This window comes from Choloepus didactylus, chromosome 9 (genome assembly GCF_015220235.1).
Source record: "Choloepus didactylus isolate mChoDid1 chromosome 9, mChoDid1.pri, whole genome shotgun sequence".
In the NCBI taxonomy this organism is placed as follows: Eukaryota; Metazoa; Chordata; class Mammalia; order Pilosa; family Megalonychidae; genus Choloepus; species Choloepus didactylus.
In genome coordinates, this window is record NC_051315.1 from 72,504,213 (window position 1) to 72,517,881 (window position 13,669).

The 13,669-nt window shown below is 35.3% G+C and overlaps 1 protein-coding gene across 2 annotated transcripts in view; it reads right to left on the reverse strand.

Moving 5' to 3' along the window:
* PDE1A (phosphodiesterase 1A) overlaps positions 1-13,669 on the reverse strand; it is a 460,100-nt gene that overhangs the window by 312,802 nt on the left and 133,629 nt on the right. Inside the window, exon 1 of one of the 2 annotated variants that reach the window (XM_037849349.1) lies at positions 12,374-12,810. The exons of the other annotated variant lie outside the window; for it this stretch is intronic. Within the exon in view, the coding sequence (XP_037705277.1) occupies positions 12,374-12,426 (53 nt within the window). The 5' untranslated portion in view covers positions 12,427-12,810. Of the gene's footprint in view, positions 1-12,373; positions 12,811-13,669 lie in introns of those variants that run through there. 2 annotated transcript variants of the gene reach the window in all.

A 13,669-nucleotide genomic window follows, 5' to 3' on the forward strand; every position in this document is an offset into this window, starting at 1 on the left:
CTGTTCAGATTTAAACTCAGCTCTGAGGTGACCTTAATGTCCTAATGCTTACAGATGTAGATGGAATTCTTCGGGATAATATACTAACTGGCATAATCATTAGTTTTCTATGTATATTGTTCTCATACAGGAAATGCTGGATACTCTGATGTCTGGAAGGTGAGGAAGAGGAATAAGGAAAGGAGCAGGAAGTGGAAGGAAACAACAATCAGATTTATCTAGACATCTAAATGATAAAAGAAAAATTACATGCAAGCTAGAGCCCTCCACCAGTGCCTGCCGACACAGCCTCCACTAAATAGATGAATGAGGCTAAATATTGTGAACTGGGGAATGATGTGTTAGGAGATAGGAAGAAGTATAAAGCAGAATAAATTATCAAGATCATAAACACTGATCAAAATTATTCAACTTTAGCAGCTCAACATTCAAATCAATTTGTCTAAAAGCCGGTACAAAAAAATTGATAAGAATTTGTATTTAATGTTTAGGTCAGTGGTCATTTAATACAACTTCTCAGGTCTTTGGAATGCAGTCAGGAGGTTTTTTCCATTTTTAAAATAAGTATAAAGTTTAGACGGATGATTGTTAAAGCACACTTCATGAAGTAATGGGTCTATCCTAGAAACAAAATGTGTTTTAAACAAATTATGTACTATATAAAATACATTGCCTTTAGTAAGGATTTTCTAAATATTTGATTGTTAGGAGAGAGAAAATAGCCTTGTAAGAGCACTATATTGCTGGCTTAACAGAAAGTGGGGTTTTTCCCTCTAGAAAATAATTAATATGAGATTTCAGATGGAAAATCACAATAAAATAAAATATTTTAAAATAACAAAATGTGGAAGATTTAAGGCATTCAAGAATGACCTAAAGTGCATTGAAATAAAATAACATTAAAATAGTGAATTCCCAGCATTTTGGATGCCCAGAAATTCAGGGAAAGCGATGCCTGGAAAAAAATTGATTAATAAGATGACTACTATGAAATTATACCTGAATCACTTTTCTTAGAGAAAATACATTCTTTAGTTCTCATCTTGCATGACCTAGAAGCATCCTTCAGTATCTACAAAGGTCTTTCTACTCTGCCTTCTTTACATCTTCTGGAGACAGCACCTTATGTAGCAGGGGTGTTCCTGAAATTCCTAGTAAATGCATCATGTGACAGGTCAAATACATGTTTGTACAGTCATCACGGTAAATTATATAACCCAGAGAACATATAATAACTTAGGTTTTCTCTCTCTACCTCTAAATAAATAAAAATCTTCATGAAAATCATCATATTTAATAATTCTGAGTAGCTAAAAAATAATTTAAAACTTGATACAAATCACTTCTTAGCTCATGAAACTGGCTTATTTCCCAAGAAAGGATCCTATGGCTGGTGTGGAATAAGCATCAAGGCCTTCTAAAATTATCTGTTATGAAGGTACAATCTGTAATGACAAGCTGCGTTAAACTGCCTGTTCTTAACGTCAGTCTCTTAAAAGTCTCTTCCTCTAACTTGCTTGACCCCTTTAGTCTCAATTTATTCACCTACGAAAGGAAAATATCCATAGCTCCCTTTCTAAAAAAATGGTATAACAGACATAAAAAAAATTAAAACCCTTGATATGTGATTCTACACAAGTGTAAACCATCAATATTCAAATAGTCTTATTTGCAGATTTTGAACTGTCTACTTTTCACTAGGTGTGAATTTAGGGGCAAGGCTATAAAAATCTCTTCAATATGAAACAAGGGAAAAAGACATAAGAGCTAGGCATAAGGCTGCCAAACTTGTGTGTACAGTGACACCTGGGTGTGATAATCCACACAAAACTCCCATCTGTTATTTCTTAAATTATCTTCAGCTGTTTCAATAATGTGACATTGTTCATCATTTCTTAATCTTTTCAAAATATTTCTTCTTCCTTTTTTTAAAACTCACACCATTCCAGTTATGTAATACATCATCATTCTCTCAACTAGACAACTTTGTCTAGCTTCTCTAAGAGGAGATATAAAATGTTAACTATGAGGTCAGACTACCTGTCAGGCAACATAAATTTAAAAAAAAATAATAATCAGAGGAAGGAAAAAGACAACTGAAGCAAAGTGAATTTCAGAAAAATAAAGGAGGCATGTTTTGGGAAAATTTAGGGGAATGAAAATATGCTCTTAGAATACTAATTTCTGGAGATTTAATAAGCATTATGCAAAAATAGATTATGTTTTGGGAAATACTGGAGTAAACAAATGAGATTTACTACAAAAATTTTAACATGCTTTGCAGATTTCTAAGAGAATGAGTGTGACAGGCAGCAAATCCCAAATTTATTTGATGTTTTGAGAGTATCTCAGGGGTCAGAGTTCTATGACAACAGTATTTTGGAAATGCTGAGTACAGGATTTCCTATCATAGGATTTATCAGTTTTAACATGGGTGGCAGCACAGTCATCTGTAGGTCACTGGTCGGACCTTGGTTACTTAGCTACCTGTTAGTCCAAACCTGGAGAAAGGTTTTCTTTCTTTCCTTTTTTTCTTTCTTCCCTCCCTCCCTCCCTTCCTTTCTTCTCTCCCTTCCTCTCTCTCTCATCCTCCCCCTTCCCTCTCTTTTCCTCTTTCTTTTTTTCCTTCCTTCCTTCATCCCTCCCTCCCTTTCTTACTTTTTTATTCACAAAATAAATGCAGTACAGCTCCTAACTTTCTAGCCCTAACCAAATTTTCAGCTCCAAATTCCTGCAGAGATAGATACTCAGCTCTGTGCTCTCCAATCAGGAGTTCTCTCTATTCCAGAAACATCCCAAGCATATCTTGTACTTTCATATCCCCATGTCTTTGCTCATGCTATGCCTTCTTCCTGATGGTCCTTTTCTTCTTTCTCTACTCATCTGTTGTAATCCTACATATGCTTCAGTATTCACCCTCAAGTGTTTCTCCTCCAAAATCTCCAAACACCCTGGGTGAAATAGAACACTTCATTCTCTCTTCTGACACTGTACTTCATGTATACTTCTCTTAAGGACAGAAGTCCTCAAACTGGGCTGTACATTAGATATACCATGGGAACTTAAGAAAATACTGATTCCTGGGTCTTACCCAGGAATTTTAATTGAATAACTATGAGACATGACCTAGATATTGGGATTTTAAAAATTCTCCAGAGATTCTAAAACACAGCCAAGGTTGAGAACCATTGCTTAGAGCTCATTGTAATTTGTTTCCATACTTATAGACCTATATCCTAAAAGAGGGTTTAAGATTTTTCAGAGAAGAAACTTAGCCCTCTTCATATTCACAGTCCCCAGAACCAGCAGAGTATCCTGAATGAAAAAAAATAAAATAGAAACCTTAGCTTATAGTTCCAAATCTTGGCTGATCTTATTAAAAGTTTTTCCAAATTATTCTGCTCTACCATTCTTATTTGTATACAAACTACATCATTAAGGAAAGTGGTTACCAAATCCAGCTATGAATTATCACAAACTGGGGAACATGTCAAGCTATATCAAAGCTTTCTACCCCCAGACCTCCTGAATCAGATTCTCTGAGATTGTGGCTCCAGAAGCTGTTTTTGCTATTGTTTTGTAAGCTGTAATTCTAATGTTAATAGTAAACAAATTCATTTCATGAATCACTGATTTATAATTTGTGGCTTTAATGGAGACATTTATTTATGATAGTTGACATTATTTCATTATGTTGGGTTTCATTTTTCTTTTTTGAAAGGGTGCAGGGTGGGTTCAGTAACAGACCACATTATAACAAATTTATGCCATAAAAAACAATAATTTTTATAAGATAGTGATCACATATCTCAAGAGAATACACATGGATGTGACTCAAATATAATTCAAATGCATATGGCAGCTGTATTCTATGGTTACTATTTCCAATGTCTCCTTTTCATGTCACAGTTTTGATGGAATTGGAATTGAATTGTCCAAAATTACATAATTAATTATATTCAGCTTCCATTAAAATAACTAATTTCCTCAAGTCTCTGTTAGCATGGCATTTAGTGGAAATCAATCATCCAAAAAGAACTGGGAAAATGTGTGCAGTCATTATGAGTATAATAGCTCATGTGTTAGGCAATTAGGTGAAACATTTTCTTAAACCAGGAATCACAGGCACACTGTTACCCTGCAGTCAGGTGAGCCACATTTGACCCACGGGCATCACACAATAGTCATCTGTACCTCACTGTTCTATCAATATATTTTTTTTCCTATCCTCACTGGTCACTCAGACAACTTCAACAACACGAAATAAATTTCCAAATTATGTGCTATCTCTTCAATGGCTGAATAAACTATGGATGAACTAAAGGAATGTTTTGGGAAGATTTGTACACAGCAAGGGCTGATACTGTTTTCAATATTTGAAGGGCTTTCCTGTAAGAGGGAGTCTAGATCTGTCTTTTTCCACTAAAAGAGAGAAGTAAAAAACAAAGGTGGTAGTTATAGAGACAAATTTCAATTTAAGAAAGTCCTTTCTAATGAATCATAGTTGTTCAAAGGTTGAATGGGCTACAGGCACTGAGTCTCTGATATTGGAATAAATCAAAATGGCATTAATGTATTTCATTCATTCAACAGTTGTTTATTTACCAATCTATTCATTCAAGGCTGCAAAATTATATAGAGGTTATCAGTACAGGTATGTGTAGAATACATTGGTTTTCTCATTCTTTAGTGTTAGAAACAAGAATCAAGTACCCACTCCCCAAGTAATCCTGTTGGATGTAGCTACCAGAATTTATAGCCAAGTTTTACTGGCCACCATTGCCTCTGAAAATGGAGAGATGACCACTGTGAGGACTTAACAAAACAAATTATTCATTTGATTACTTATTCATTTCAAGGGCCACCAGCTAGCAGTATGCTGCTGTATTTTGTTTAGTCTGTCAGTGATTTTAGAAATGCGACTCTAGATTCCATCATTTTCCCATTGACCTCAGTTCCCAACACATCTTACTTCACAAAGTTACAGCATTGACGTGTCCCTTTAGGCATTTAAGTTTCATGACTGGATAAGTGCTTAATTATGAGATACCCTGTACCAAAAGTTATGGAAAACACAAAATAATTCCAATATTGATTCTAGCCTCAGGAACTTACAGTTTTGTAGGAGAGTTGATCCACTTAAGCAATTACAGCAGCATGAAAACTTGATACATGCAGTAAGGGAGATGCAGATAAAATGCCTGAAGATCTCAGAGTCAAGGAACAATTGGATGCAGCTGGACTGAACATCAACTGCTTAATTAGTGGGCACAGAAATTAGCAAGAGTGTCTTTTCTGTTTAAGTTGTTTTGCCAAGGTATCACATCACTGGAATAGATATAAGCATTTGGAATCTTTGTTAGAGAAGACCTCTAATGAATAGGTGCTCCCAGATTGTCACATTTCCCTACTTTCATCCAAATTTTAATTTAATTATATACATTAAAAGTGACCTATTAGGATTTTTTCTTTCCTCAGTTAGGACACCTAAAATTGCCACTTTTGTATATTTAAGACACAGTCCAACTGTTTTTCCTTACCATTGGTCTTTAAACAGTTTTTTCCAAGCTCTTTGACCTTTAAATAATTACAGTAAATATTAATATTTTTAAAGCTAAAGTGATGGCTTTTATGATAAAAGCCCATTACTGTCAATGCACATAAACAATTGGTTAATAAATATATAATTCATATATAAATACCTATTTTGATTTAATAAAAAAAAAACTCTTCTAAAATCCCATGCTGAGATCTTAAAAGTTAGAATTTCCAAAACTCTAAAGGCAGACAGTTTGACTCAAGAACTAAAATCTCTCATAGCAAAAGTATGGTTGATGGAGCAGGCTTGGGATGTTTACAAAGATAAATCTGGAAGCATTACCATCTGTTCCTTCAAAAGCACCGTGAATTACCCCATACTCTTTCAGCAGTTCCAATTCAGGAAATGTTGGATTTTCCTCAATTAGAGCTCAAGTCCTGGTGGCCGTAATCAAATATATAAATAAACTGAAGCTTTCCCATGAGAACTAACTGTCAAAATTGTATTATGTCCAGTCACAGAACTGAAGAGACTGGGTTTATAAATACTGCAGACTGTTTTAACCTTATTCCATCTCTACAAACCTACAGGTCACTTTTAAAACAAGTATCCACCAGCATGACATGACTATTTTTTACATTGCTTTTTACCCAAACACTGTGTGTCACAGGCTTTACAAAACCATTATATTATCCCCAGTATTTCATTATACCTGCATACTCTTAATATTCCTTATTTCAAACATTCCAAATCTTTGAAAAGCCACTTTAAGTCATTCCCAAGTCCAAGATAAATGCAAGTATCACCAAGCTGTTATAAAACAGGATTTATGCAGATCCTGAGCAAGGGACACTTTCAAATGTTTTAATCTGCCCCTTGTTCCTGGTTCCATAAGCAACATTATTAACTATAGATTTAATACCTCCTCATAGAATTACTATGAAGATTAAATATATGTAACTTACCTAAAAATAAAGTTTCAATAAATGGTAGTTATTAATATTAATTTAATACCTACTGCTAATGATAATGATAATTTTATTGGAGGGAATTTAAACTTTTGTCTACTGCAGTCAAAATAATACCAGAAAGAATAAATTATTTACTGCCTGACATTAAAACACACAAAAAATTACTTTTATCTATTTGTGCTGACTACCAACAAATTAGAGCTACTTTTAGCACTACTAGAAACAAAAAAAGACAGTGATGTTGATCATTTTCATGATAAACATTACCTCCTTACATTCAAATGTGTCCCTTGTTTTGCTTTGATCTTTGTTATCTATTTTAAAGATCACTTGGTTTCCGCTCCTTGCTCTATAAGTCATAAAACCACCATTGACCATGAGTAATTACATTCTGACCTAGGGATATAGATGGCAGCCTATAAAGTCAAAACCTTTAAGTTGGTTTCACGATGTCTATTTTCTAGGTGTGTTTTTCACTTTCGTAGGAAGAGGGAATGACCTAAATAAAACTGTTTTGTTCTTTCACATAATTATCATTTACATAAAAAGAATCACTGACGTTAAAAATCAAAACCCTGAAGCTAACTTTCCATGACCAAGTCAACCTTACAGGTAAATTCCTTCTCTTTCCTCACCTCACCACCAATAAATAAATTCACAACCACTTTCAACTTTAGAGCTGAAAAGTGGTCATTTTCATAAATACAGAATTGCACTTCTATTTCGTATTTGATTTTTACAGTTTTTCCTATGAGGTAGCTAATTATATTTAAAATAAGAGATATTTAATATAAAACTTCAGCAGCTCACACTTAATTTTTATCTGTGTAATTTCTTTTCCCTCTGATGACTGTACTAAATTATATTTCTCTCTAAAGGTGAGAGGAAGTTTTAAATCAGGCTTAAATCAAAAAGTATCATAATAATTAAATATTTATGAAATAAAAATACCAATATCCAACAATGTATTACAATTTCTTCAAGCTTTAAAGTGACTACATTTTACATTATTTGCCAGGTGTTTTATTGTTTCCAAAAGACTGAGAAAATGAACTTGAAACATTTTAATAACTTAATTCTATTTGGACATGTTGCCTAAAAAACCACAATAAATGGGCAAAGTCAGTCAGGTGCTATACCTCATTAATGTGCAAAAATGTAAAGTGAGAATTATGACCCCTGCATGTTAGTAAATTCTGGTTCAGCTTTAACACTGATGTTAATACACTGAGCTTAAATGTGGGAAACATAAAAATTATTACACTCCAAAGGCTGATGATTTTAAATACATACCCAAAATCTTACGATATTCCTCTATAAAGCATAGACCATAAATGTTGAAATTAGAATTTAAACACAGCAATGGGTGACCAACCATCTTTACTAGGCTCACAAACAAAATTAGGATCTGCCGTTCTTTTCCTAAGTGCTCCTAGTTCACCCTACTGCTTTCCACATCTCTATGTGAATAGGATATGCCAGCCAAAAACACACTCAGAACTCCTCTACTAATAGATACTTGTAAAAATAAAACTTTTGAAAAGACATAAAAAGAAGAAACAGTGTGTTCTTAAATTCTGTGAAGATCCCCAAAGGATTTTTCATTTAGTCTTGGCCCTGGCAGCTATTTGGCTGATACTCTATTATCTCAGTTCCTGGATGCACAGACCGGTGCTCATGTCTATGGCCCATAAAGAACTATTTGCATGATTTTCTTAATGGATTTTTAGCACTGCTTCTAATGGAAAATTAGTACAAAAATAACTTATTCACTTTTGAACCATGAAAGAGGTTCAAAAAGGTGCTGGTTCCAAAGAACATTAAAAAGGGTTTAACATATAAGAATCATTTTAATTATTTATTTTACTCCCCACCTATTTCTATTTGAAGGAATAAACAGGAAAAGATGTACATACAGATAATAGAAATTGATAGAACCAAACATCAAATCAAATTGGAGGAGACTATTATAACAAAAACCCAGACATGAACACTTTGTGGCACTGAAATTCAGATAAGAAATATGTTCACTTAATTTTATTGGAGAAACAAGTTTTTCTTGGTATCAGAATTTAAGGTTGATGTATCATGTGGGAATTTAGAAAGATTACTAAGCAACATGAGTATGCAATAAGACGGAAATGCCTTCAGCAATTGTTTTGCTGAATTTATACAGTACATCATTTGAATGTGTATACCATGACTTGATAAAAGGCACAAGTGTTAATATTAAAACATAAATTAATGAATCTATCTACATAAGGTGATAGCTATTATGATCAAGGTATAAAATTCTCTGGTATTAGGGAAAACAGTGGTTTTTGAAGGCTTAAAGGAAGGTATCGATAGATCTCTGATATCAAGTGGAGATTCACATCTTGGATTTTAAAGATCTATGTAGTTTTACTTCAAGTTGTTCTATAAGTGCTGGGGGACAAGACAAAGCTCACTGTTGCTGATTGACAAAGTGTCAATATATTTTTGTGATTGTGTTTCTTTCCTAGAAAATTATAGTAGCTGATGTATTCTCTCCTGAGAGTTGGGAGCATCATCTTTCCTCTACAGGAGCCCGAACTGCAAGGCTGTCTGCAGACAGAACCACAATGAGTGTTCAGGATTCACCATTTGTAAATGTTCAGGGAAGAACATTCTCATTGATCCTAAAGTTCTACGAGATCAACTCTGGCCTTGACCATAAAAGAAACTTTGCCTTTGCTCCTTGCCTCACAGACCTGGCATGAAAATTTACATTTAAAATTTCCAAGGAAGATTTTTAAAAATAGACTGGATAACCTAGCTCTGTGAAATGATTTGGGAGTCATTATTGTGGGAGACACAGACTTTCTTAGAGACAGAATATAAATAATATTTTACTTATATTCCTCCCAGTCCTCCCCACTACCTTGGCCAGCTATGAAGATTTCAGTGTCTGCCACATACCCCAAAATCTCTCAATTAAATTTTAACACTTGTTGGATCACTTTTGCTTTCTGAAATTTAGAAAGATTGTTTTGATGGAATATTGTTGCTGTTAATTCAGTCTCAGAAATTAAACTTAAAAAGAAAATTCTTGTTCTCAGTTCCCTCAGAACATTTAGGTGCCAGAATTCGGCATTACTGAAATTGGTCTGTTCTGTTATAATCTCCCAGTGGTTACCTCCTTTTTGGAGTGCATCGCCTGTCCTGTACCATAGTTATCTAGGTATATACTAGGTAATATGTCATATGAGAGCAAAGATCAGGATGTTTTCATGTCTGAACTCCAAAGTGCCCTAACACAGTATCTGGACATTTGCAGTCAATCAGATAATGTCAGATTATTTACCTGAATTGCAGCTGTGGGTTCAATTGTAGAAGACAGTTGCCTGTATATTGAAATTTGTAAGCTTGTCAATATGTCTGATATTTCCGCACACAAAAAAACCTTCCAGGACTGCTCTATCTTAATGTCTGAAATTTTAAATGAATTATTTATAAACAGCCAATATATTATTTTCACAAAATTTCAGTTAAACATGTAACTGGCACATATGGAAACAGATTAGCACAGATTTGCTGATCAAGTGGATTGAGAACCAGTGTGCAAAGCCCTTGATGGCGGGTGTGGGGTGGGGGTGGGGTGATGCAAACAAGTGAGTATTTACAGGGAAAGGTCTGGTACACGGGTTTCTGGCTAGAATGGGCAGCCCTGAGCAAGATGAGTCTATGTGAAACAGTGGACAGCCAAGGCACAGCTTAAGGGAAGAGGGCACCCAGGAAAGGAGGCTGACAAAGAAAATGAACTGGAGCATGGGATAGGGGCAAAGGTACTAAAGGTAAGCTTAACCACTTCTCTGAATGTCCCAAAGCACAACTACCTCTCCAGAAGCCCATGCTGTATGTATTAAAGATCAGTCCAAACCTTTCTCTGGAGCATTATGCCTAGCCATTTTAATTCTTCAAGATACTCTCCACTTCCATTTTCCCTCATCAAAATCACATCTCATCAAAAACAAAGCCAGATGTCACTGTGCCAGTTGACCAATCCATCCCACGCCACACTAAGACAAACTGTTTTCAGGCAGAGATCCATTTCTACACTTGCTTGAAACAACTGCCTGAGTCAAAGTATGGTCTTTTTGATAGGTGCATTTTTTTTACATCACCAGGATCATGAAGCAGTCATTTGAATCTACCAAATTTGATTCTAAATATCTGGGTAAGGAATTTCAGCTTCCATAGAGGATCTGTCCTTTATATTAAAAAAAAAAAAAAAAGGAATAGAAGTGCAGTAGAATTGCAATCCACCTGCAAGCAGCACTTAAGCATGTAGTTGATCAGGAAGGGATCAAGATTTGGCAGAGACCAGTGGGGAAGGAAACCTGCCTCAATCCCAGGAGCGCCCCAGCAATGGGGTAATACACTAAAGGTGATGGCTAAATGGATCTGATTTCATCCAGCACAACCCTGCCTTGCACTGCTGTAGGTGTCCTCTTTGAAAGATGCCACAGTAGGATGGAGTATGGAATCATATGTCCAACTGTCATGCCTTTTTGAAGTAGCACTTGCAACTAAGAGAAAATAGAGATTAACCACATATGGTTGGGAGAACTTTTCAGGACATATGGCAGATAAATATGTATTTTGGGGGTCATTTTGGATTTTTTTGGTTGTTACAGCCATTACTGCATAAGATTTACAAATACATATTTAAGTAGACATATGCTTACTATATTAAAACATGGACTTAAAAATAATTTAAAGAAGTTTTAAAGCAGGATAGATCAAGCATTTTATTTTAAGCATTACAAAAATATATTGCTGCAATCAATAATACTATCGTAATGCTTAATTGACAGATAAAAATGGCCACAGTTTTTAAAATTATACCCCTTGAGGTCCACTCTTATTATGCAACAACCACAGAATGCCAGGGATTCCATCAAAAAATTTCTATTCTCTTGTGGCTAATTTTATATCAACAACCAGTGACTGCAACTGAACATTAAGGATTGCATCCTATAGTATCATAGCTATGTTTAAAATATTATTGGAGGGGGGCAGAAAATGAATATATAATTTTTACTTCTTTTTTAAATAAAATCTGTTTTATGAGGCAGATATTTTTTGTATTAATTTTATATCTACTTTAAAACTCATAATTGCAAATTCTGAACTATAAAGTACATTACAGTTAACTTTAAAGAATCGGGATTTAAAGAATCAAAGAAGAAACTGCTGTTCCCTTAGAGAAAAAGCATCTTTCCGGTAAAAATAAAACTTTAGCTAAATCCATTTTACTGTATCTACATTTTGCCTGGCCACAAATTCCACCTCAGTGTCAATCCACAGATTCCAGTACAGTGTAAAATTTCTTCTACTGTCCTATTGTTTCCTTAACTGCTGTTCTGATACTGCTGAACTAGCTACAAAATGTGCACTCTGGTATAGTAGCTATTATATTCAAATTTATCTCCCTATGTATTACTCCGGAAAGGTGTAGCATTCGCAGCACTAAACACTGCCTCCTGAGTGTAATCAGTTCAAAGAACTAAGAACAGTGTTTCCTATTTAAAGGGCTGTGCAACCATCGAAAACAGCTAGGGATTGCATAATGCTTCACAAGTTTTTCCAGTGTTATGTCATTTACGTTCTTGAATAGCTAAGATGTTTTAAAAATACATTTTCAAGAGTTGATAAGAACTTGTGTGGAGTTTTAGAAAAGAGAAAAAGACGAAGGACTCCTTCGGTATGAAGTTAAACTTGAGACGCACACTTCATTACTTTGCTGCAACTTAGTGCCAAAATTCCCAAGTTTAGGATGAAGGAGAGAAACTATTGTTCCTGACAGCCCTGCAGTCACCTGGGATATAGCATTACTTACCTAAAGATGGGTCTTTGGAGATGTTTCTTCCTGATAGTGACATAGTCATCCATTTAAAGGTGAAGGTTTAAATTCTTCCTGGAAACCACTCCAGAAAATCCAGGGAGGAAAAGTGGGAGTTTATCCTGGTCTATTGTGCTGCTAGGAGCCCAGAAGGAAAAAGGAGTTTCCTTTCTCTTTTTGGGTGCTGGGAGAACACTTTCCTGCTCTCTGCCAGCTGAGCAGTGTGTCCATAGAGGCCACATGAGATAGGCACGCCGGGGCACTCCCCCACAGAGCCGGGTGTGCAAAACCACCAGAAGTCACATTGGTCCAGCAGAGTGCACAGGACCCTCGGAGACAGAACCAAACACCCGGAAAACTTCCTACCCCAAGTGTCACCCAGGTAGGAGCTCCCTAAGTTATTGCAGCCATGAGAGCACTCTTTCCACATGCTGGTCAAGTTTGGAAAGGCTAAGTCCCTCCCTGTCTTTAAAATACGCTGCTCTGAGGCTCAACTTTTTTCTTCAAAATAAAAGTTGTACAGCTGGCTCAGCAGTCCCATGTGAGTACCCTCGGAAAGTTTGTTCTGTTAAAATAAGAACTGTATACAAATTAATGAAGAAAGATGGGCTCAGGCTGCATGGCTGGCTCAGCTTCAAGCGATTATAATTATTTTACAATCTGGTTTTTATTCACACTGAACTCGTCATTTTTGGCTCTCATAACCTAATAACCTACACTTGGCTGAAGATGAAGATGCCATTTCAACTGATAGAAGCCTATGCATGTGAAGCTGGTCAGAGCTATGAAACTTAGAAAAACAAAAATTGCTCGACCCTATTGATGACACTGTACCCAGATGTCTGTACCCAAACTGATTTTCCAACTAGGAGGGGACACTGCAAAAAAAAAAGAGAGAAAAAAATGCATGCACACACACACACACACACACAAACACAATTTATAAAAGTCTCCAAATACACACACCCTAATGCCTGTGTCTTTTTTTTATAAAATTGAAGTTTTACTTATAGCATTAAAAAGAAAGGCAAGCAGGTATAAGAGAGAGTGTGAATGGCTGAAACACTGATGACATTAAAAATTGTTTTATTTGGAAGACTAAGACTTTCACTGCAGAAACTCTTGCTCTAGTTCCATATCAGGATTTCCTGTATCTGAATCACTAACAAAATGCCTATTCAATCACTACTGTTAGTATTTTATCTCAAAGTATGATTAAAATGTTTAATTGATTTACAGATTCAATGTATTCCCAATTGAAATTCCAACAGCCTACTTTGCAGAAATAGAAAA